General features: G+C 35.9%; 1 protein-coding gene across 2 annotated transcripts in view; it reads left to right on the forward strand.

Annotated features, from left to right (window-relative positions):
- Positions 1 to 18,152, forward strand: part of CALU (calumenin) — a 34,761-nt gene extending 16,609 nt beyond the window's left edge. For both annotated transcript variants that reach the window (XM_077126198.1, XM_077126276.1), the window contains exons 4-7: positions 1,354 to 1,520; positions 2,240 to 2,300; positions 14,260 to 14,459; positions 15,761 to 18,152. In XM_077126198.1, coding sequence (XP_076982313.1) covers positions 1,354 to 1,520; positions 2,240 to 2,300; positions 14,260 to 14,459; positions 15,761 to 15,865 — 533 coding nt within the window. In that variant the 3' untranslated portion in view covers positions 15,866 to 18,152. The remainder of the gene's footprint in view (positions 1 to 1,353; positions 1,521 to 2,239; positions 2,301 to 14,259; positions 14,460 to 15,760) is intronic.
- Positions 18,153 to 24,767: the final 6,615 nt, after the last annotated feature.

Here is a 24,767-nt window from a genome sequence, read left to right on the forward strand (position 1 = left end):
ATATTTGTATTCCTTTTCTGTAGTTTAGTCCCATTCACATTTTTAGCTTAAAGAGACTACATTTCATTCTTCTGGATACTTATATGGAGAATAGATAACTTCTGCTTGTGCAGTTCAACATCTTAACAAATAGGCTCAATTCAATTTTGTTGTAATCTAATTTTTATTTTTTAACAGCTTTATTGTGGTGTAATTGACATTCAATAAACTGGTTATATTAAAATGCACAATTGATGAGTATTGATCTATGTATAGACCCATGAAACCATCACTGCAATCAAGATAATGAGTTTCCTCATGCATCTTTGTAATCTGACTCACCTTCATACCCTTTTCCTTAGACAACCACTGATCTACTTTCTTTAACTCTAGATTAATTTACATTTTCTGGAATTTTCTATAAATGGGAAGACAGTACCTATAACTGTCAGGTGTAACTTGTAACATGACAGATTTTTGGGGTTGGCTTAGAAAACCAAAGTGTGACCTTCCAAAGTGGTGTTATTCTGTTGCTTGAGTCCCAGTAGCTTTAATAGGGGAGAGAAGGTCTCAGGTATCTAGCTTCTTAAGGGAGCCTGACTTTTTTTTTTAATGCAGTTTTATTGAGATATATTCACCATACAAACCATCTGAAGTATATAATCACTAGCTCACAGTATCATCATATAGTTGTACATACAACCCCGTGATCAATTTTAGAGCATTTTCTTACTCCAGAAAAGAAATAAAAAGAAAACCCAAATCCTCCTATACTCCCCCCACCCCTGTTATTTATAAGGGGAGCCTCACTTTTCATAAAAATAACAAAAGCTGCTGAATGTTATTGCAAGCCAGTTGTATGCCAGGCACTGTTCTAAGTACTTAGCTCAGATTTATGATCTCATTTAAACTTCACAATAATCCTATGTGGCAAGCACCATTGTTATCTCCATTTTACAGATGAAGAAACTGAGGAATAGTTATTTGTCCAAGGTCACATAGCTAGGAAGCAGTAGAGTTAGGATTCAAACCCAGTCAATATGACTTCAGAGCTACCACCACCTCCCAGATACATCTAGGAAACTTAAACCCTGTAGTAGACTTAACAACAGTAATAGCATGGAGCATTACACGTTGATTTACATAATCCAGTAGCCAATAACAAACATTTACTTTTAACTTGCACCTGACTGAGGTCTTTTATTATTGGAACTTTAGCCCCAAACTGAAAGTCTCTCTTCTGTTCCAGTTTTACCTGTGCAATCAAGAGTTATTCATTATTTGGTTTGTCTTTCTTAGAAAGTGATCCCTCACCCCATGTCTTCATGTTTTCTGGAAGTCTTTTAAGAGTTGGCCTATATTTTTGTTATCTAGATGATCCAGACCCAGATGATGGATTTAACTATAAACAGATGATGGTTAGAGATGAGCGGAGGTTTAAAATGGCAGACAAGGATGGAGACCTTATTGCCACAAAGGAGGAGTTCACAGCTTTCCTGCACCCTGAGGAGTACGACTACATGAAAGATATTGTAGTACAGGTGGGTCCGATCAAGGATTCTAAACAGGAAGTAAATTTCTCTTTTTTGTTGTTTATGCCATCTTTCCTCGTTTGTCTTTCTTCCATATTTGGAATAACAAATTGCTTTACAAAGCCCTGGCCAGATCCAGAATCCAGGCTCTGTTATTGTTTTTCTGTGACTTTGAACAAGTTGTTTCTCTTGGATCCCTTAGGCTTTCTGTTTAGCACAGTAATGCTTTCTGTTAGATAATGCATTGGGAGCTTTCTAGGGGAAAATCCTACATTTTAATGTCCCATGAACAGTGGTCAGACACTGAGTCGTAATGGTGCTGATGAATTCTCATGAAAGGCAGTTCCTGTTAACATAGACTCTCTGTAGCCATAGATATACTCTGGTTACGTATCTTATTAGTATGACCAGCATGACTAGGGCTACCAAATAATAAGGGTGGTGGGGTGGTTCATTATTAAACAACGTTGGTATTTCTTCTAGAAGACTGATGTCACATTTTAGGTTGAAATGTAGAAATTGCTAGAAAAACAGCAATTTCCTATGATTTAACCATGTATACATACAAACACACATGTATATGTGTATAGGTGTATTTTTATGAATGATAAATATTTGCCTAAAATTTTTTAATGGATGTTAGTCTCCTAAACTAGATGCCTTCCTCTCTTCTGGGAAATTCACCAGAGAATAACTTTAATAGTCTCATTTTATTATCTTCTATCTAGGAAACAATGGAGGATATAGATAAGAATGCTGATGGTTTCATTAATCTAGAAGAGTATATTGGTAAGTCTCTCTTTCTAGTGTTTTCCTTAGAGCAAGCTGAGATGCTTTGGAAGATGTGTCCACCCATAGGAACAATTTACCTCATGGGTCAACTCTCAGCACGTTATTAAGCCAGACCAATATGAGGCTAGTGGTAAAGTTTCCGTAACAGCACTGTTCAATCATGTAAATGTGAGCTGCATATATAATTTAAAATCTTCTAATAGCCATATTTAAACAAGTAAAAAGAAGCAATTGAAATTAATTTAATCATGTATTTACCTAATATTCCAAAATATAATTTCAGTATGTAATCAATATAAAAAATTGTAACCCTACCCTAATCAAGATGGAAGAGTGAGAAGCTTCAGGGCTTTGATCCCCATATAAGTTTTGAACCGCCAGCAAGAACTGGCAATATCATCTTTCCTCAAAGCTCCAGAAAACAGTTAAAGAACTGAAGTAACAGGTGAGCACTAAATCCAGAAAAAGGTCGCTGAAAAGCAGTGGGAATTTGTGGTGCCCTGGCTGGCCCTTCTCTCACCTCTCACTGGTTCAGTGCAGAACTGGCCCTTGTTCCCAGTGCAGGTCCCTGGTCCTGGTTCCAGAGGGAGCAGAGTAACTCTCGTATACATACTGGGAGCATGTATTTCAGGCCTCATCTGTCTGGGAGCAGCCAGAGGGACTCACTGTCCCAGAAATTTCCTTGCTATTGAAGGTGGCTCACAGTGCTCTCTGACAGATGGAGTGGGAGAGCATTCAAGTTGCCTTGGTTGCCTGGGGCAAAGGATTGCTGTCTCTACGAAGTACAGCGCAGTGCCAAAAATTCCTGGGGCCGCACAGATATGCCCAGGACAAGATGCATGTACAGAAAGGACCAGAAAGGCCACTATGCCTTGGCCTCTAACTATTCTTTAAACTCATTTTATGGATTAGCCCTGAAGGGAAACAGTCATATAGGTAAATCTGCAAGGACTGGGAAAGGTGTTTTCTTTTTTCTTTTTTCAATTTTGTTAGCTCCTGGCATTTAAGGAAAGCTCTGTTATAACCGGATACAAGCTTAAGGAACATAGTAGCCTCAGAATCTAAATTTCAATCACAGTCTAAATTCTGGCAATAACACATCGAAGTATCAAAAGTTCCAGGTTTTCTTGGCGGTGAAGGAGAAGATTAAAGCAATTAGAGACTATCAAAGAGGGATCAGACCTGGCACAGCCCAGAGACTAAAAATGGTGGTAAATGTACTCAAAGAGCTAAAGGGAAGTAAGGACAAAGAACTAAAGGAAGTCAGGAAAATGGTAAAAACAAGGAGAATATCAGTAGAAAGGTAGAAATGGTAAAAAGGAAGCAAACAGCTGAAGACTGCAGTAACCTTAATTAAAAATTCCCTAGAGGGTTCATTAGCACATTGGAACTGACAGAAGAGTCAGTGAGCTTAAAGATAAGACAATTGAAATTGTCCAGTCAGAGGAACAGAAAGAAAAAAAGAATGAAGAAAAGTGATCAAAGCCAGAGGAACTAGTGAGACCCCATCCATCATACTAATATATACATTGTGGGAGTCCCAGAAGAAGAAGAAGGAGAGAAGGGGACAGAGAGAATATTTGAAGAAATAATAGCTGAAAACTTTCCATATATTTTTTTTAGCTTTTTTTTTATTAATTAAAGAAAAAAAAATTAACACAACATTTAGAAATCATTCCATTCTACATATGCAATCAGTAATTCTTAACATCACATAGATGCATGATCATCATTTCTTAGTACATTTGCATCGATTTAGGAAAAAAACTAGCAACACAACAGAAAAAGATATAGAATGTTAATATAGAGAAAAAAATAAAAAAAATAATAATAGTTAAAAAAAAAACCAAACAGACAAAAAAAAAAAAAAACCTATAGCTCAGATGCAGCTTCATTCAGTGTTTTAACATGATTACTTTATAATTAGGTATTATTGTGCTGTCCATTTTTGAGTTTTTGTATCTAGTCCTGTTGCACAGTCTGTATCCCTTCAGCTCCAATTACCCATTATCTTACCCTGTTTCTAACTCCTGCTGGACTCTGTTACCAATGACATATTCCAAGTTTATTCTCGAATGTCGGTTCACATCAGTGGGACCATACAGTATTTGTCCTTTAGTTTTTGGCTAGACTCACTCAGCATAATGTTCTCTAGGTCCATCCATGTTATTACATGCTTCATAAGTTTATTCTGTCTTAAAGCTGCATAATATTCCATCGTATGTCTATACCACAGTTTGTTTAGCCACTCGTCTGTTGATGGACATTTTGGCTCTTTCCATCTCTTTGCAATTGTAAATAACGCTGCTATAAACATTGGTGTGCAAATGTCCGTTTGTGTCTTTGCCCTTATGTCCTTTGAGTAGATACCTAACAATGGTATTGCTGGGTCGTATGGCAATTCTATATTCAGTTTTTTGAGGAACCGCCAAACTGCCTTCCACAGTGGTTGCACCATTTGACATTCCCACCAACAGTGGATAAGTGTGCCTCTTTCTCCGCATCCTCTCCAGCACTTGTCATTTTCTGTTTTGTTGATAATGGCCATTCTGGTGGGTGTGAGATGATATCTCATTGTGGTTTTGATTTGCATTTCTCTAATGGCCAGGGACATTGAGCATCTCTTCATGTGCCTTTTGGTCATTTGTATTTCCTCTTCTGAGAGGTGTCTGTTCAAGTCTTTTTCCCATTTTGTAACTGGGTTGGCTGTCTTTTTGTTGTTGAGTTGGACAATCTCTTTATAAATTCTGGATACTAGACCTTTATCTGATATGTCGTTTCCAAATATTGTCTCTCATTGTGTAGGCTGTCTTTCTACTTTCTTGATGAAGTTCTTTGATGCACAAAAGTGTTTAATTTTGAGGAGCTCCCATTTATTTATTTCCTTCTTCAGTGCTCTTGCTTTAGGTTTAAGGTCCATAAAACCGCCTCCAATTGTAAGTTTCATAAGATATCTCCCTACATTTTCCTCTAACTGTTTTATGGTCTTAGATCTAATGTTTAGATCTTTGATCCATTTTGAGTTAACTTTTGTATAAGGTGTGAGATACGGGTCTTCTTTCATTCTTTTGCATATGGATATCCAGTTCTCTAGACACCATTTATTGAAGAGACTGTTCTGTCCCAGGTGAGTTGGCTTGACTGCCTTATCAAAGATCAAATGTCCATAGATGAGAGGGTCTATATCTGAGCACTCTATTCGATTCCGTTGGTCGATATATCTATCTTTATGCCAATACCATGCTGTTTTGACCACTGTGGCTTCATAATATGCCTTAAAGTCCGGCAGCGTGAGACCTTCAGCTTCGTTTTTTTTCCTCAAGATACTTTTAGCAATTCAGGGCACCCTGCCCTTCCAGGTAAATTTGCTTATTGGTTTTTCTATTTCTGAAAAATAAGTTGTTGGGATTTTGATTGGTATTGCATTGAATCTGTAGATCAATTTAGGTAGGATTGACATCTTAACTATATTAAGTCTTCCAATCCATGAACACGATATGCCCTTCCATCTATTTAGGTCTTCTGTGATTTCTTTTAACAGTTTTTTGTAGTTTTCTTTGCATAGGTCTTTTGTCTCTTTAGTTAAATTTATTCCTAGGTATTTTATTCTTTTAGTTGCAATTGTAAATGGGATTCGTTTCTTGATTTCCCCCTCAGCTTGTTCAGTACTAGTGTATAGAAATGCTACAGATTTTTGAATGTTGATCTTGTAACCTGCTACTTTGCTGTACTCATTTATTAGCTCTAGTAGTTTTGTTGTGGATTTTTCCGGGTTTTCGACGTATAGTATCATATCGTCTGCAAACAGTGATAGTTTTACTTCTTCCTTTCCAATTTTGATGCCTTGTATTTCTTTTTCTTGTCTAATTGCTCTGGCTAGAACTTCCAACACGATGTTGAATAATAGTGGTGATAGTGGACATCCTTGTCTTGTTCCTGATCATATGGGGAAAGTTTTCAATTTTTCCCCATTGAGGATGATATTAGCTGTGGGTTTTTCATATATTCCCTCTATCATTTTAAGAAAGTTCCCTCGTATTTCTATCTTTTGAAGCGTTTTCAACAGGAAAGGATGTTGAATCTTGTCAAATGCCTTCTCTGCATCAATTGAGATGATCATGTGATTTTTCTTCTTTTTTTTTTTTTATTAATTGAAAAAAAGAATTAACAAAACAATTAGAAATCATTCCAATCTACATGTACAATCAGTAATTCTTAATAACATCACATAGTTGCATATTGATCATTTCTTAGTACATTTGCATCGATTTAGAAAAAGAAATAAAAAGACAACAGAATAAGAATTAAAACAATAATAGAAAGAAAAAAAAAACAAAAAAAACAAAAACAAAAAACCTATACCTCACATGCAGCTTCATTCAGTGTTTTAACATAATTGCATTACAATTGGGTAGTATTGTGCTGTCCATTTCTGAGTTTTTATATCCAGTCCCGTTGTACAGTCTGTATCCCTTCATCTCCAATTATCCCTTCTCTTTTTTTTTTTTTTTTAATTAACGGAAAAAAAGAAATTAACCCAACATTTAGAGATCATACCATTCTACACATGCAATCATTAATTCTTAACATCATCACATAGCTGCATGATCATCATTTCTTATTACATTTGCATTGGTTTAGAAGAACTAGCAACATAACCGAAAAAGATATAGAATGTTAATATAGAGAAAAAAATAAAAGTAATAATAGTAAAATCAAAACAAAACAAAACAAAAACCTATAGCTCAGATGCAGCTTCATTCAGTGTTTTAACATGATTACTTTACAATTAGGTATTATTGTGCTGTCCATTTTTGAGTTTTTGTATCTAGTCCTGTTGCACAGTCTGTATCCCTTCAGCTTCAAATACCCATTGTCTTACCCTGTTTCTAACTCCTGCTGAACTCTGTTACCAATGACATATTTCAAGTTTATTCTCGAATGTCGGTTCACATCAGTGGGACCATACAGTATTTGTCCTTTAGTTTTTGGCTGGATTCACTCAGCATAATATTCTCTAGGTCCATCCATGTTATTACATGGTTCATAAGTTTATCTTGTCTTAAAGCTGCATAATATTCCATCGTATGTATATACCACAGTTTGTTTAGCCACTCTTCTGTTGATGGAGATTTTGGCTGTTTCCATCTCTTTGCAATTGTAAATAATGCTGCTATAAACATTGGTGTGCAAATGTCCGTTTGTGTCTTTGCCCTTAAGTCCTTTGAGTAGATACCTAGCAATGGTATTGCTGGGTCGTATGGCAATTCTATATTCAGCTTTTTGAGGAACCGCCAAACTGCCTTCCACAGTGGTTGCACCCTTTGACATTCCCACCAACAGTGGATAAGTGTGCCTCTTTCTCCGCATCCTCTCCAGCACTTGTCATTTTCTGTTTTGTTGATAATGGCCATTCTGGTGGGTGTGAGATGATATCTCATTGTGGTTTTGATTTGCATTTCTCTAATGGCCAGGGACTGATTTTTCTTCTTTGATTTGTTGATACGGTGTATTACATTAATTGATTTTCTTATGTTGAACCATCCTTGCATACCTGGGATGAATCCTACTTGGTCATGATGTATAATTCTTTTAATGTGTTGTTGGATTCGATTTGCTAGAATTTTGTTGAGGATTTTTGCATCTATATTCATTAGAGAGATTGGTCTGTAGTTTTCTTTTTTTGTAATATCTTTGCCTGGTTTTGGTATGAGGGTGATGTTGGCTTCATAGAATGAATTAGGTAGCTTTCCCTCCACTTCGATTTTTTTGAAGAGTTTGAGGAGAGTTGGTACTAATTCTTTCTGGAATGTTTGATAAAATTCACATGTGAAGCCGTCTGGTCCTGGACTTTAAGCTTTCCATATTTAATGAAAGACATGAGTATACACATCCAAGATGTTCAAGAAACTCCAAACTGGATAAACCAAAATAGACCCACACTGTGCCATGTAAAACTGTCAGATGACAGAGGTAGGACAGTTTGGACCAGCCATATTTCAAATGCTCATTATCCACATGGGGCCATATGGTCAGTACAGGTAGGTCATTGCAAGTCATGGCTTTGTACTATAGCATAAAATTTAAAATCTTGTTTTCCTAATAATGCTTTCTGTTCTTCTCTCCTTTTGGATACATATAGCAAGTTTTAATTCATTACTCTGAATTTTGAAATAAAAAATTATATAGACAGTGATCTAAACATTCAGAAACGCTGCAAATGAATCTAATAAACTTAACCCATAATTTAATATTCAGAAATCTATTACTTTAAGACATCATATTAATAGGTCAGTAAAGAATAATCATGATTATCTCCACAGACGCTAACAAGTCATTTAACAAAATTCAACATGTATTTCTGATTAAAAGGAAAAACTCCAAATAAAATAGGAATAAATGAATATTTCCTTTATGGCAAAAATAAATACATCTCAAATTGAAAGCATCCATCATGTATGATGGAGAAATATTAGTATTCCTCTAACCGTCATACCACAAAGTTACAAAAATAATAGTTCTTGTGAAAGTTAATGATGCTTCATAGTCTGCCCATTGTAATTAATCAGCAGTAGCCTCACTAGTTTGCTTTCTTGAAGTTACTGTTTGAATAAAACTCAGTGTAACTCTGGTAGTTAAGACAAGCTATTTGATCTGTTCATTGTGATGACTCCTGGAAAGGTAAACATAACATAAACGTAAATTTTAAAAGCATAAAATTTTTGTTAGGCTGTTTTTTTTGTATTACACGCCCATTCTCAGGTACTCTGGTCAAAACAACTCCAAAGGAAAGAGTTGTTCTAATTCCTTTTATTAACTTCCCTGGACAAAGTGATCCACAATTAAATTCCAACTCTCAACATGTCTTTTAAGGCACATTTTCAGGCCAGGTCTCTCTTTAACAACAAATTAAGTGTAATTACAACACAAAGAGCTGCCATGAGAAACCTGCAGTAGGTATTACATGTTAGTCACACTGAGTATATTTTATCTTTTTGGAAAAGAAACCCACCAATGTTACATAGAATCCACAGTTCTCAGCTGCAACTTTTTCCCAAGTGAGAAGTCTAGATATAATTAATTATATGACTAGTGATAAAGAGTCATTTCAGGACTAACAAGTGTCTCCCAGAAAAGTATATCAAAAGACAAATAGACCAGAGGACCCAGGTTTGATTCCCGGTGCCTGCCAATATGTAAATAATAATAATAATAATTAATTTAAAAAAAGACAAATGGAGAAAATTATCTGCAAAAATGTAAGGAGCTAATTACTTGTTATTTGAAAAGTTCTTATCATCGATAAGAAAAAGACTAACAATCCCAGGAAAATGGACAAAAGTCTTAATGCAGGCAGTTCACAAAAAAGGAATTACAAAAGACTAAAGGCAAAAATGTTTTTCATCTATCAGTTTGGCAAAGATCAAAAGATGTGAAAGCACTGTATTGGCAAGGATGTAGGCTAGTATGTAAACTGATGCTTCTTTGCAAGTCAATATTGCAGTATTTATTAAACTTGTGCTTAAATGTCACATTCTTAGTCTTTCCTTGACCACCCTATCAAAAATTGTTCCCTCCTTAGTCCCTTGTTTTCTTCATTGTATACTGTAAGTTGTAATTTGGTTTTTAATATTTTTTTGTCTCCTATAGCAAAGTTCTGTGATGAGAAGGATCAAGCCTTCCTTGTTCCTTCACAGTGCCTAGCACATAGAAAGCACCAAATCAATATTTACAAACTATTTTGACCAAATAATTTCACTTCTAGGTGGCCATTTCTAGAGGATCCAAAGGATTTTTCTGACCAGTAATTCCATTTCTAAATGAATATCTATCGATATACTCTCATGTACCCATAAAGATCTCACTGTGAAACTGCATAATAGCAAAATATATAGATAATACCTTAGATATCCAATAAAGTATGATTCTTCCATACTGTGAAACACTAGCAAGTCATTAAGAAAGAATTAGGTAGATATATATTATACTCACATAAAATATCTCTGAGATATGCCATTAAGTGAAAAAAGAGAGGGGTAAATCCAAGTATATAGTGTGTTATGGTTTGCTTCTAAGAAGGGAGATAGGTGTATATAGCAGGGTAGCTTTCACCTGTGTCTCCCATGCCCGTTGGAGGAAAATCTCAAGCTAGTTTGATCCAAAAGCAACCAAACACACATACTGGGGAGAGGACGTCCTTCCACATCACACTGCCCTCCCAGGTTCTAGGCCCCCACCCATTCACCTTCAGCTTTACGGAGCTCCCAGGATCCCAAATCTTTGAAAAGGGGGTTATCCAAATGAGATAGTTTGATTAGTGTTGCTATTGAGCTTTTAAGTTTTAAAATTTATTATAGGACACATACACAGAATTAGAATAGCGTAACAACCCCCCATGTCTTAAGCCCAGCCTCAACAACCATCAGCCCACAGCCAGCCCTTTCTTATCTATATCTACTTGGTTACTTACTTTATTGAAGTAAATCCCAATCATTTCATCTAGAAACATTTGCTTATATATCTCTAAGAATTTTTAACAATCTCAATAGCAAAAAAAAAATAATTATATAATATCAAATAGGTTGACTCCTTTTAAAATAGAAAATTAGTTTTCTTTCAACTTTACTCACCTAGATTTAAAATGTACCTATACTATATTGTGTATTCTTGCTTCTATTAAAGATACGGCTTCAGAACACAAACTGTTTCCTCTGTAATTCAGAACCTCCGAATGTATGTACTGTTAGGGAAGATCTCCTCAGCCCTCCGGACAGCTGGAGCAGGGACTCTGACCCAGTGGGCCACACAGATACTACAGTCCTTTTTTAAAGAAGAATCAACAAGCCCTCTTCTCTGAGGAACTCCTTTGGATTTAAGACAGAGGGAATAGTTAGTTCTACCCATAGTACTCAAATTCAGGAAAGTGACTGTACCAACTAAATAATAAATAACAGAACTGCTAGAAACTATTTAGACTTATATTAGGTGTGTTGCCACACGTTACTTAAATTGTTTACAGCACTTGATTAATTGTGGTATAATTCAGGAGTCTTCAAACTTTTTCACTTATATAACTCTTAAAAGCATTGTGACAGACAATTACTTCCATATACATTGTTAGGTTGACATCTAAAATATTTAATCAGAAGTTTAAACAGTTGCAAAGAAAAATGTCTGTAGGGTTGTAAACACTGACTATTAAAAAGTGCTTTACTCTTAAACCTAGTAAGATTTAAACACCATAGCAACTTTTTACCCACCATCATCCTTATAAATAATTTGAACAAATCAACTTAAGATATGGAAATTCACATTTGAACTGAGTATTAGATATACTCAGGAATTGATTTTGTAGTGTTAATGGCATTATGATTGTGAGCATAATTTTTAGAATTGTGTTATAAAATATATAGGGGGTGAAGTGACGCGTGGAATTTGCCTTAAAATAATTCAGGAACAAAAAAATGAGTTAGATGAAGCATACAGCAAAAGCTTAATAATTGTTAAGATGATGGATAAATGGGAATTCTTTAGGCTACTTTCTACTTTTTTTTTTTTAACTTTTTTTATTGTATTGTATAACATATATACAAAGCAAAGAAATAAAAAAGCAATAGTTTTCAAAGCACTCTTCAAAAAGTGGTTACAGAATAGATCCCAGAGTTTATCATGGGCTACCATACGATCCTCTCAGATTTTTCCTTCTAGCTGCTTCAGAATATAGGAGGCTAGAGAACTTAAATACTTTTTTATCATAATCGACTTTTTTTCCTTTTTTTTTGTAAACAATGACATATATACAAAAAAAGCTATAAATTTCCAAGCACAGCACCATAATTAGTGGTTGAACATATTTCAGACTTTGAGATGGGTTACAATTTCACAATTTTAGATTTTTACTTCTAGCTGCTCTGAAATACTGGCGACTAAAATAGATATCAGTTTAATGATTTTTTAAGTCCTGTCTTCTATGTATAATTGCACCATCACCTTTGATCTTTCCATACCTTTCTTTGGGATTGTTTGGGCTATGGCTATTCTAAATTTTTTATATTGGGAGGGTCTGTCACTAATATGGGGAAGGAAGATGAAACTATCTGATGTTCTGGAGAGGCTGGGCTAGGTTTCAGGACCAGGGACCCATCTGGAAATTGTAGGTTTCCAGCAAGTTACTCTAGTACCTGGAACCCTTGTGGCATCTTATAGATTGTCCTAAGTATTCTTTAGGATTGGCTGGAATGGTCGTAGTTGGGGGTCGGCAGGTTGTGATAGGTAGCATGGTCTACCCTGAAGCTTGCCTAAGAGCAATGTCCAGAGTAGCCTCTCGACTCTATTTGAACTCTCTCTGCAACTGATACTTTATTAATTGCACTTCTTTTCCCCTATTTGATCAGGATGTAATTGTTGATCCCACAGTGCCAGGTCCGGATTCATCCCTGGGGGGTCATCTCCCTTGTCGCCAGGGAGACTTTCACCCCTGGATGTGTTGTCCCACATAGGGGGGATGGTAGGCTTTTTTCTACTTTTGTGCAAGTTTAAAAATTAGGATTTGGGGAAACCTCTTATCACAAAATGGTTAAGAAATTTTACAACAAATGAAAATTTTATGGCATTCTTATTATATTCCTTTTTTACAACTATTTTCCCCACAAAATGATATCCTATTATATTTTCTTTTGAAAGCCTTAGCTCACACTGACATACTTCTTTGCAAGAATATACATATATAAATTGAAATCTGAGAATAATTGTTTTCTGTAATGAGACATGTTAATTTTTAAGTGTTCTAGATTGATTCTATTACAGTTATTAATATACAGTGGAACAAAATCACATTTTATATTGATATTATTAAACATAGATGTATCTCTTTAATCTGTTCTTTTTAAAGTAGTTTTTTTATCCATGAATGACAGTTATTGCTGAAGTGAAAGAGGAATAGAGGGTTCAGCACCAATTCTAGCCCTGATCATTTTTTTGGAGGAAGTTTTAAGATGCAGTTTCACATAAATAAAATGGTTGATGGGAGTGAAAGATTTGTTATAGCATTGCTACCCAGTTCTTTGATCTCCTTTTTTATGCCAAAAATCACAGTGATGTACAACCCAAAATTATTTTTAATAATCGCTTAGCTAAAGCTTAATTAGGCCTCCAGTTTTTTTTTTAAAAAAACAAACGGTTGGAAATCCCTTGGCATGTAGAAGGATTTGTTGCCCTTTGTTTTAGGCATTTATTTTCTCAAAACCAACAGTAATATTTCCAATTATTCCTTTTACAACATCTTGGAGGTTTTTATACTCTATTATAAAGTTTCAAGATGGGTGAGAATATGCCTTTTTTTTTTTAAAGAGGGGAAAGGTGTTTGTGGAAAGAGAGACAGAAAGGAAGCCTTTATGACCATAAGTGTATGTTCTTAAGCATATCAATTTTTAGGAAAAATTACATATGAAGTTGAGAATCTGATAATTGATTGCTTTGTAACCATCCTTTCCCAGTTTCCCCTTTACAGTATTTGTGCTTCCCCAAGGAGCTGTGTACCCCGATAGAAGGTCATTTTATGTGATAATTGGTAGTTTGGACTTAATTCTTAAGTTTCCTTGAGAATTTAAAACCAGTGGTTTGAGATTACCTTGGGTGAATGGAATATACAGAAAACTATCTAAAAGTTAGTCTTCATCTGTCTCAATTCTAGTTATCTCCTTTATTTCTGCATTTTTTAAGGTATCAGAACTCTACTCTCATGTCCCTCAAAATCAGCAGTTGAAAATACTCTTGTTTTAAAATCAGTAATTAAGCCTCAGGAAAATGCCTTGCTTTCTAAGGTCTCTCTGCATAAAATATCCTTCTACCTGCTTATTAGGTTCTATACGGATGAGAAAGAAAGGTGAGACCAGATTGTCACAAGGCATTTTTTGGAAAAAGGCAAACTTCTGTATATGTACGTCTGTGCACACAGGTGACATGTACAGCCATGATGGGAATGCTGATGAGCCAGAATGGGTGAAGACGGAACGGGAGCAGTTTGTTGAGTTTCGAGATAAGAACCGTGATGGAAAGATGGACAAAGAAGAGACCAAAGACTGGATTCTCCCTTCCGACTATGATCATGCAGAGGCAGAAGCCAGGCACCTGGTCTATGAATCTGACCAAAACAAGGTAAGTCTGGTGAGACCCAGTTTAGCAGTGCTCTAAGTCTGCTCCTTAAGGGATTGCCTAAAAAATAGAACATTGAAGGTTTTCATTAGTATAAGTCTGCTAAGGATCTAAATTTGGCAATTAAAAAAAGGGCAGCACTAGTTATCAACAATCCCTTTGTCCAGTTTTCATAGCTTTGGAGGAACTAGGCTTCAGAAAAGATCCTCTGTACATTGCCTGTGGCCTACATACATTATCTGTTACTGGGTCCCCCAGGAAATTCTTTCTTTTTTTTTTGCTTTGCTGTCTCCTTTATTGTTTTTTTTTTTTTTTAACCTGTTACAAGTTCGCCTACAGAAAGCTGCTTATTTCCTTCTTAAATCAAATATGCTTTTTAACATTAGATCCTTGATGGTAGATTATAAATCAGCTTTTCCCTGGAGCCTGAAACAATTATCCTTGGTCAGTTATCAGAGGCATTTTGTTCATTTTGAGTGACTTATCACTAAGCCTTGTCACCTTTTTCAGAGATTGGAATTTTCTGCTTAGAGTAAGCTAAAATCAGTCTAAACCTGGGGCTATTTAGTATTCTGAATAGTCTTCTTTCTGGTCTCATCTTCGGTTTCAAATGCAGTTTGTTATAGGGTCTTTTTGGGGTCAGCCTGTTTGAGTTCATGATCAGAGTCACTTCATTAGTCTGGTACTATATCCTGAAATATGTGAGAAAAGGAAACTCATTTAATCCTTCCCTGGGAATTTCACCTAGATAATTTTTTTAGATGAATGTCTGAACCTTCATTTGGGATAGTATCTGGAATTTGGTTATGGTTAGGGCTGAATGCAGGTGAGGACTATCCTTGAGATTTAGCAGATTTCCTTGTTCCTACTACACAATGACTTGATTCGCTTTGAAGTATTTGTCCTGTTCTTGACGCTCTCTTACCCATATCTAAAAGATATCCCATATTTTGCTTTAAAGGGAGAGTTTTCTCCTCAGAAAACAAACCAGTATCTCTAGCATTGCATTATTGAACTAGAGGATATCCATCCTTCCACTTTTTTTTTTTATAATTTTCAAAGCACTCTTCAACTAGTTATAGGACAGATCCCAGCATTCTTCCATTTTTAATTTTATTGATAAGATAAATGTATTCATTGCTATTTTCTTTGCTGTTTTTTGGGGGTGGTGGTGAGAGTTAACATTTCATTTATTTGGGAATTAGCATCTTAAACCCTAATTAACTCTTATTAATTTATAACAGTGTTTCTGAATGGAATAGGAAATAGATTCTGCCTCATTTTACTGTTCTCTCTAATTTCAGGATGGCAAGCTTACCAAGGAGGAGATTGTTGACAAATATGATCTATTTGTGGGCAGCCAGGCCACAGATTTTGGTGAGGCCTTAGTACGACATGATGAGTTTTGAGCTGCAGATAGAGGAACCCGTGTTTCTTCAAAAGTAATTTATTTTTACAGTGTCTGGTTTCACATGAAATTGTTTTCGCTACTGAGACTGTTATTACAAACTTTTTAAGATATGAAAAAGCGTAACGAACACCATCCCGTCCCCATTCCTCCTCCTCTCATAAGGACCGGAGGGAAATCGTGCTTCTGATGAACAACTCTGATTATTACACTTGTGTTCGTACATCTACACTTTGTATTATGTATAACATGTTGTGTTTATTTTTGTATTTGTTCTCTGGTTGGGAGTATAATATGAAGGATCAAGATTCTCACCTCACACTTGTAGGCAGACATTAGTCCTTCACTCTGTCTCAACCCCTTATCATGTAGTTTTTATAATTCTCACTTAACTAATTTTTTAAGCCTGAGATCAATAAATGTCCAGGGGAGAGAAAAGGGAAAATTTACCCCACAATCTGTATTTAGAAAGATAATGTTTAATATTGCTATTGAAAAGTAAAACATATCAGAAGTAGGAGGGGCCACATATTCCACTCAGTTGTTATAAATCTAGCCTCTGGGCAAGCAAATATCCCTTTGCTGTAAGAAATCTTGGCTCAACTTTTTAGTTCTTTCTTTATTTTTTCCCCTGTGGAAGTAGCTGCTTGCTGGTTTAGGCAAGCACAGCATTGATGGGAAGAGTTCGAGTCAGTGTCTTGAAAATCAATCAAATAGTAAATGTGAGCTCTACACAGCTACAGTTAGAAACAGCTGGAAAACTAAAGGGAAAACACATGTTTTCAGAGCATGCTTTTTTATTTTTTCCTGGTATACATCTATTGAAATAGATTGTCTTGCCTATTGAAATCACTGCAAGTGCCCTGTCTTGGCTCCTCTTTCCCCCAGGGGTTTGGTTTTACTAAGGAATTAATCTTGCTTTCACGGCAATTAGGATTTATTCCTTTCCAGTCATGTCATTGAAAGTGCCTTTAACTGACAAGAGAAGTGATCACTGAATGGGTATTCTCTTAAACTCCAAGATTTAAAAAAAAAAAAAAGTATTTGGATCACCTTATATGAAAGTTTAGAACCTCCCAATATAGTGGGGATTTTTACTCCCTTTTCTGTTTTGGACAATGGTTAAATTGCAGTATTAGCTAGGAACTTGGTTGCAGTGTTCTAATCTTGGTTTCCAAAAACCACATGCTGCTGAATTTACTAGGGATCCTCATACCTCAGAATGCAAATCACTCACTACCAGGCCTCTTTCTGTGTAAGCTGGAGAACTTGAGTTCACTCAGATAGAGAGGACCCACCAGAAAGAACTCTTTGGTTTGAGGACCACTGTTCACCCTTCTTGCCCTTGACCATCACTCCCCATCCCCCCTTCTTCTCCTCTGCTTCCCTTGTCCCCCCCCCCAAAAAAGTTTATCATAGATCAACAGATTATCAATCCTTATAGAAGAGAGGGATGTTGCAGAAAGAATTGAAAAAACTGCCCTCTGTTCCCAACTCCACTTTACCTATATTTTACATAACACAAACTGTTTTGATTCCTTTCTTATAGATGGACCTCTTTTGAAAAAGAGTTATTGTATTCCAAGTTTTTAGCCCTCAGGCTACTAAGACTAATATCTGTATATATAACCCTTTATTATTTCATATATCTTTCTGGATAATGCATTCAGGTGGCACTGGGTGGTTATTATAATCAGAACCTAGCTATATCCTTTGGTCTTCCATGATCATATTGAGGTGGGCTACTTGGTATGGTAAAAAGCCAGAATCATGTAATTTCGTTGAGTTGAGCTCTTGATAGTGGGTACACATTTTTTAAAAGTTTAATCCCAATATAGGGTAATAGAAATTAGTTCTCTACCCTCCAGATTCCTCATGTTTGTCTTTAAGAAGACCAGAGATGATAATGCCACCAATTCTGGCTTAGTTCAGAGTATGTCATGAACTTTGTGGGAGAGCCTCAAAGCTCACTAGGTACATAGAACCCAGGACTTAATGATAAAGTCACCCACTTAAAAGGCAAAACTTAATCTGCCAAGAAAGCAACCTCTGGATGCTAGGTGCTCAGCATTTTACTCTAATCTCTAATGATCCCCTGGATTATATTTTTTGGTTTAAATCAAGCCTGAGGCTGGTGAACAGTAGCTACACACCTACATTGTGTGATGTGTGAATGCTAGCTTTCTTGAATTTGGATACTGGTTATTTTTTATAGAGTGTAAACCAAGTTTTATATTCTAGAATACAAACAGGTACCTATCTGTTTCTAAATAAAACTGTTTACATTCCTTTGGGTATGTATGTCCTGCATTCTCTAAGAAATGGAATTTTTGCTTACTATTATGGGCACTATAAATTTCACAGAAAGGGAACTCTCCTAAAAAGTTTGTCATACCCCACCTCAAACCCAGAGAAATCAATATCCTTCCCTAAATTGGTTCTTTCTTTCCTATTACTCAAATTTTCTAGCATCCTTCTTTCTACACCTCTCACCCTTCTCTGCTTCTCTTAAGCCTTATGACTGGAAGAGAACTCAGCTGTTATTTAATTACTATCTGACGCCAGAAACAAATCATTTCTGAATGTACATACCACATTTATCTTGATTTTTATTTCAAAAGGCTATGGGCGAGGGAGGGGAGGATTACAAGCAAAACAGTTTTCTAAACACTTACTATAGTTTGGAAAATATTAAATTGTACAAATTAATTTCAAGAACATTGTTCTAGTTTGCAAGCTGCCAGAATGCAATATACCAGAAACCGAACCATTTTTAAAAGGGGGAATTTATTAGTTGCAAGTTTATAGTTCTGAGGCTGTGAAAGCATCCCAATTAAAGCAAGTCTATAAAAATATCCCAATTAAGGCACCAACACAGAGGTTACCTTCACTCAGAAAAGGTGGGTGAAGTTCAGGGTTTCTCTCTCAACTGGAAAGGCACATGACAAACCTGGTGACTTCTGCTTTTCTCTCCAGGCTTTTTGTTTCATGACATCCCCCAGAGGCATATTCCTCTTCACCTCCAAAGGTCTCTGGCTGCACGGGCTCTCGTGGCACTCTTGACTCTGAAAGTTTTTTCCAAAAGGGTTCTCTTTTAAAGGATACCAATAAACAAATCAAGACCCACCTGGAATAAGTGGAGTCGCATCTCCCTCTAATCAAAGATTAACCACAATTCAGTGTGTCATCTCTGCAGAGAGAATCTAATCAAGTTTCCAGCCTGCGGTGCTGACTAGGGATTCAAAGAAACAGCTGCCTCCACAAGATGGATCAGGATTCAAACATGGCTTTTCTAGGGTACATAATCCTTTCAAACCAGCACAAACATGTAGGTAATTAAACTAGTCAGCACAAGTTTATGACCGATATACATTTAGTTAAATAGGGGGGGAAAAAAAGTATCTGGAATAATTCATTTTGGCTCAAGGGCTTATGGAAATGGCTGTTCCTACCAAAACTAGTAATTATTGGCTAGCAGCATAAAGAATTTTTTTTCAAACTCATATTTGGGGCCTACTAAAGCTTTTTTTTTTTCATTGTCTCTCCCATTTTTGAGATGTTTTCTAGTTTGTTCTAATTAAGAATAACATCATTTCAGAACATATCCTCGGTAGGAAAAAAGATAGTACTAAAAAGGAAAAGTATTTGCTATCCGTATACTGAAAAAGATCAGCCTTATCCCTTTATATTGTCTTGTGCATAGAAATCCCTCCTTATAATTATCTTGTACATAAAAATCCCTCCTCCAAAATGAATGTAGCCATTTTGGAGTCAAAACTAATGATTGTTTAAATGGCCTTTGGGATTACTAAAGTATTCCAGGCTGGTAGTGGTACCTCTGGGCAGAAATGGAATAATAGTAGGAAAAATGAAAAATTGAGTCTCCAAACTCACTTTCTCCATCTTTTTTTTTTAGTGTTGTTTTGGTTTTTCACAGAGAAAGTATAAACATAAAATTCTAGCTGCTGCAAATGGGCCAAGATGGTCTACTTAGTTGGAGCCATCTTGGCTAGAAAAATAGTAGAAACTTCAGTTTTCTGGGAGCTAGACATGTCGGTATCTGAGAACTCTATGACAGAATCTATCTCCATGAGTACAAGCTCAGAACTAGAGGGAAAGGGCAGAATTGCAGATAACCTTCTTGGCAGACCAGTGCAGAGGAGATAACAGGAAAAATCTCTGTGTTCAGGGGAAGAACACAGAGAGACTATCATGTCTCTCTTTCTGGTCCTAAATTCTCAGATTTCTGGGTTCTTTTCTGTCAGAGAAACATCACTCTAATTGCCCCTCTTCTGTTCCACCTGCCTGCCTGGTCCCTCTGCCTCCCCCTCCTGGCAGGATGGGGTGGCCCTCTGGTCAGGGCATTGGAAGGAGCACATGCATCTGTACACATTCAGAATCCACCTCTTTGATCAGTAATGATTCTACCATATTCTGCATTCCGTTTCATCATTCTTCCTACCCCTATGTCCTTCACTGCTTTGAGGCAGTCCCTCTACTCTTTACTGACATTTCCAGAAGCCTTATGTCTAGAGCATTCACCTATTCCTCCCAACTGGAGCCCCCTGACCCACTCCTGCAGACCATTAACACTAGCCACTACAGCTCTGAGAAGCAGATGATGAAACAGAATACACGAGGAACCAGGAATAGTACTCACTGTGATGTTTGGTGCCCACTGTGTACAGGCCAGGGCCACAGGAATGCTGTACACACTCAGGGATGAAACCTGCAAAGGGTCAAGCACTCATTCATGGGATGAGCACTAGCTTACTGAGAGGCTCACCACAAGAATTAGTGGCATGGGAGCTGGAATTCCTGGAATGTGTATTGAGAACTGAATGCCAAAAGACTTTGGGGAAAGGATGATTTTCCTCCTCCCAGCAAAAAGCTATAGCAATTCCAATTGCAGCCCCTTAGCCTCATTTACTCCCATCAACTCTTTAAAAAGTAGAAACAAAAGACTAAAATCCAGGTTATACCCAGGCTCTCTTTCAACTCAAATCAACCTGAGTTCTAGCTAAGTTAGCACCATTGCCCTTCACTCTGACTAGCTCCAGTCAAAGAAAGGTGAGATGGAAATGCCAGTACCAATAATCTAGCTAGCCACTACCATCAGTGCATGTTTGGAGCTGAAGCATGTTTGCTTACAGATGGCAAATCGAGTGCTCAAAGGCCAGGAAGGCCAGAGACCAGCCTGTCACCAGACCTGTGGTAAATTTCAGGGTAGTTGGGTAGACAGAACCAGCCTGGCAAACAAAGTGGAACATGGGTGAGTGGAGCAAGTACAAAGGGTTGGACTGATGTTGGAAAAAGAGTTGGGCTCTATTTTGGTTAAACTTCCAACGTGGGCAGCTTTGTGTCCCAGTACTCAAAATACCAAACTGCTTTCCTCAGCCTACTTCAGGGCACCCTCCATCCCAACAGCTCGATCCCTGTGTTGCCCAATATGTAATCAGTGTTAACTAGACAAGAAAAAAGGTATGAGAATGGGAAATAACTTGGAGCAAAACAGTAAATAGAAATAGACACTGGCAAGAGATTACTAGCAGGGACTTTAAAGTAGCTATTGTAATATGTTCAAGGATTTAAAAGGAAGCATGGACATAATGAGAGAATAGAAAAAGAATATCAATAAAGAAATGGAAACTTAACAATAAAAATTGGAAATGATAGAAAAATATCAGAAAAGAAAATTTCACTGGATGGGCTGAATAGCAGATTGAAGAAGAAAAGACCAGTGTACTTGAAGCCTGGTCAGTAGACAGTATCCAATCAAATCACAAAGAAAAAGAGACTTAAGGAAAATGAATGAGCCTTAGTGACTTAATAACGTCCATAAAACTGGAGACTCAGAAGTAGAAAAGGGTATTCGAAAGAATATTTGAAAAAATAATGGCCAAATAATTTCCATATTTGATGGAAAATATCAGTCCACAGATTCAAGAAGCTCAATAAATACCAAGTAGGGTCAACACAAAACTACACTTAAATGCACATCACAGTAAGATTGCTGAATACCAGAGATAAACGGGGAAAGAAATCCTAAAAGCATCTAGGAAAAAAAAAACACATTGCAATAAGTGCTTCTAACATCAAATCAGAAACAATGAAAACCAGAAAAAAATGGAACATCTTTAATCTGATGAAAGTGAAAATTTCAACCTAAAATTCTATATCCAGCATAAATACCTTCCAAAATTGAAGGCAAAATAAAGATAATTTAAATAAATGAACTGAGAGAATTCACCTGCATATCTGCTGTACAAGAAATGTGAGAGGAAAGCATTCATGATGTAGGAAAATGATACTAGGTAGAAATACATTTCTACCCAAAGAAATGCCAAAAATGGTAAATATGTGGATAAATTAAAACACTTTTTAAATGATTTCTTATATTTTAAAAGATAATTTACTATTTAAAGCTAAAATAATAAAAATGTACTATGGGATTTGTAATCTGTGAAAGTATGACAACAATAGCACAAAAGATAGAGAAGGAGATAATAGAAATATGCTGTTCTAAGGTTCTTAACACTAAATGTGAAGCAGTGTAATACTGTTTCAAGGTAGACTATAATAAGGGTGCATATTGTAATTCCAGCAGCAACCACTAAAAAACAAAAAAGTAGTATGAGTAAAAAGTCAATAGGGAAACCATAAAATCCCAACAAATTTAAAATAATTGGAATTATACAAAGTATGTTTTCTAGCCACAACAGAACTAACTTATAAGTTAACACCAGGAAAATATCTGGAAAACTCTAAATACTTGAAAGTTTAACACCACCACTTATAAATAACCTGAAGGTTAAAGAAGAATAAAAGGGAAATTGGAAAATATTTTAACTAAAATTAAGACATGAAAATTTGTAGGATGCTGCTAAAACAGATAAAATGGAAATTTATAGAATCAAATGCTTCTATTTTAAAAAGGAAAGGACTTAATAGCAATGATCTAAGCTTCCACATTAAAAAGATAAAAAAGGATAAAGTACAAAGAAGGAAGAAAATTACAAAGAGTAAAAATCAATGATACCAGAACCAGAAAACATAATAGAGAAAATCAGGGAAGCCAAAAACTAGGTCTCTGAAATGATCTACAAAATTTATAATTGCCAGACTGATCAAAGGAGAAAAAAGTTAAAAGGAGGACATAGATAATCAATATCAGGACTTTAAAAAGGAACAAACCTCACAGATCTTAAAAATATAGTAAGGGAATATTATGAACAATTTCATGCTAATAAATTTGATAACGAAATTGACAAATTCCTTGAAATAGCAAAACTGCCAAAACTCATTCAAAAGAAACTGACCCCATATAAAAGTAGTTAAATTTGTAGTTAATTTCTAATAAAAAAAAGTCTAGGCCCAGATGGATCCAACAGTGAATTCTACCAAAGATTTAAGGACAAAAATACCAATTCTACACAAGCTCTTCTGGAAAGTAAAAACACTTCCCAACTCATTTTGCAAGGCAAGTATTATCCTGACGCCCAAACCAGACAAAAAACCCAAACAAACAAACAAAAAAAAACCAAGAAAATATCGATACAAAGTATCTCACATGAACGTAGACACAAATTGAATCTAGGAATATATTAAATGGATAATATAATATGACCAAGTGGGGTTACTGCTGGGATGAAAGGTTAGTTCAACATTTGAAAACCAATCAGTGTAGTTCACTCTGTTGACAGACTGAAAATGAAAACCATATGCATCTCAGTAGGTGCAGATATTTGGAAAAAGTACTTAACAAAAATCAATATCCATCCATGATAAAAACTGAGCAAACTAAGAACAAAGGAAACCTTCTCGTCCTGATAAAAACTTACAGCTTTTCTTTCCGTTAAACTTAATGGGGCAAAACTGAATGCATTGCCCTAAAGTTGGGAAAAGTAAGGATATCCAGTGCAATGAGACAAGAAAAAGAAAAGCATACAAATTGAAAAGGAATAAATGAAACTTTTTATTTGCAATGATTTGCATCATCCACATAGAAAATCACAGGAAATCTACATGACTTTTTGAACTAGTGATCTTAGCTAGATTGAAGGATATGAAATCATTATACAAAATTCAATTGTATTCCTACTTACTAGCAATGAACAATTGGAAATTGAAATTTTAAAAACTTTTAGCAATATTATTGAAAACATGAAAAATGTTTCACACACTGTTTATTTTTCAGAAACTTAAAACTTCCAAATTTTTCCTATGCCAGATAAGCCCTGAATCCCACAGGTATCAATCTCTCCAAGAACAGCAACCAGTTGCATCCCCATACCTCATAATGTAAGTGTCCCTTTTCAGCATGAAGTTAGAGTGGTCATTGCCCAAATATTCCTGAAGATTTGGAGAAGGATCAAATGAAAGGAAGGAGTTATAACAGGGAAAACAGGATTTAACAAATGATGATGACTACAGAATCGTTATATTGATACTTCTTTTTAGTCTCTGTATTATAATAGCTGGAAGGAAATACCTGAAATTGTGGAATGGTAACCCATACCATACTTTGAGATTTGCTCTGTAACCAAGTGTTAAACTGTACTTTGAAATTTATCACTTTTTCTACATGTATATTTCACAATAAAAAATGTTTTAAAAAACGCGAGACCACTTACCCACTAAAATGGCTAAATTTTTAAAAACTGAAAATAGCAAGTATTGGTGAAAATGTGGGGAAATAGGAACCCTTGTACTTTGTCGTGGGAATGTAAAATGGTGTAGCCACTGTGGAAAACAGTTTGTTGAATCCTCAAAAAGTTAAACCTAGAAATGCCATATGATCCAGCAATCCCACTTCTAGGTATATGCTCAGAAGAATTGAAAGCAGGGATTCAAACAGATATTTGTACACCAGTGTGCTCAGCAGCATTAGTCACATTAGAAGC

The sequence above is a fragment of the Tamandua tetradactyla genome, chromosome 1, assembly GCF_023851605.1.
Source record: "Tamandua tetradactyla isolate mTamTet1 chromosome 1, mTamTet1.pri, whole genome shotgun sequence".
NCBI lineage: Eukaryota > Metazoa > Chordata > Mammalia > Pilosa > Myrmecophagidae > Tamandua > Tamandua tetradactyla.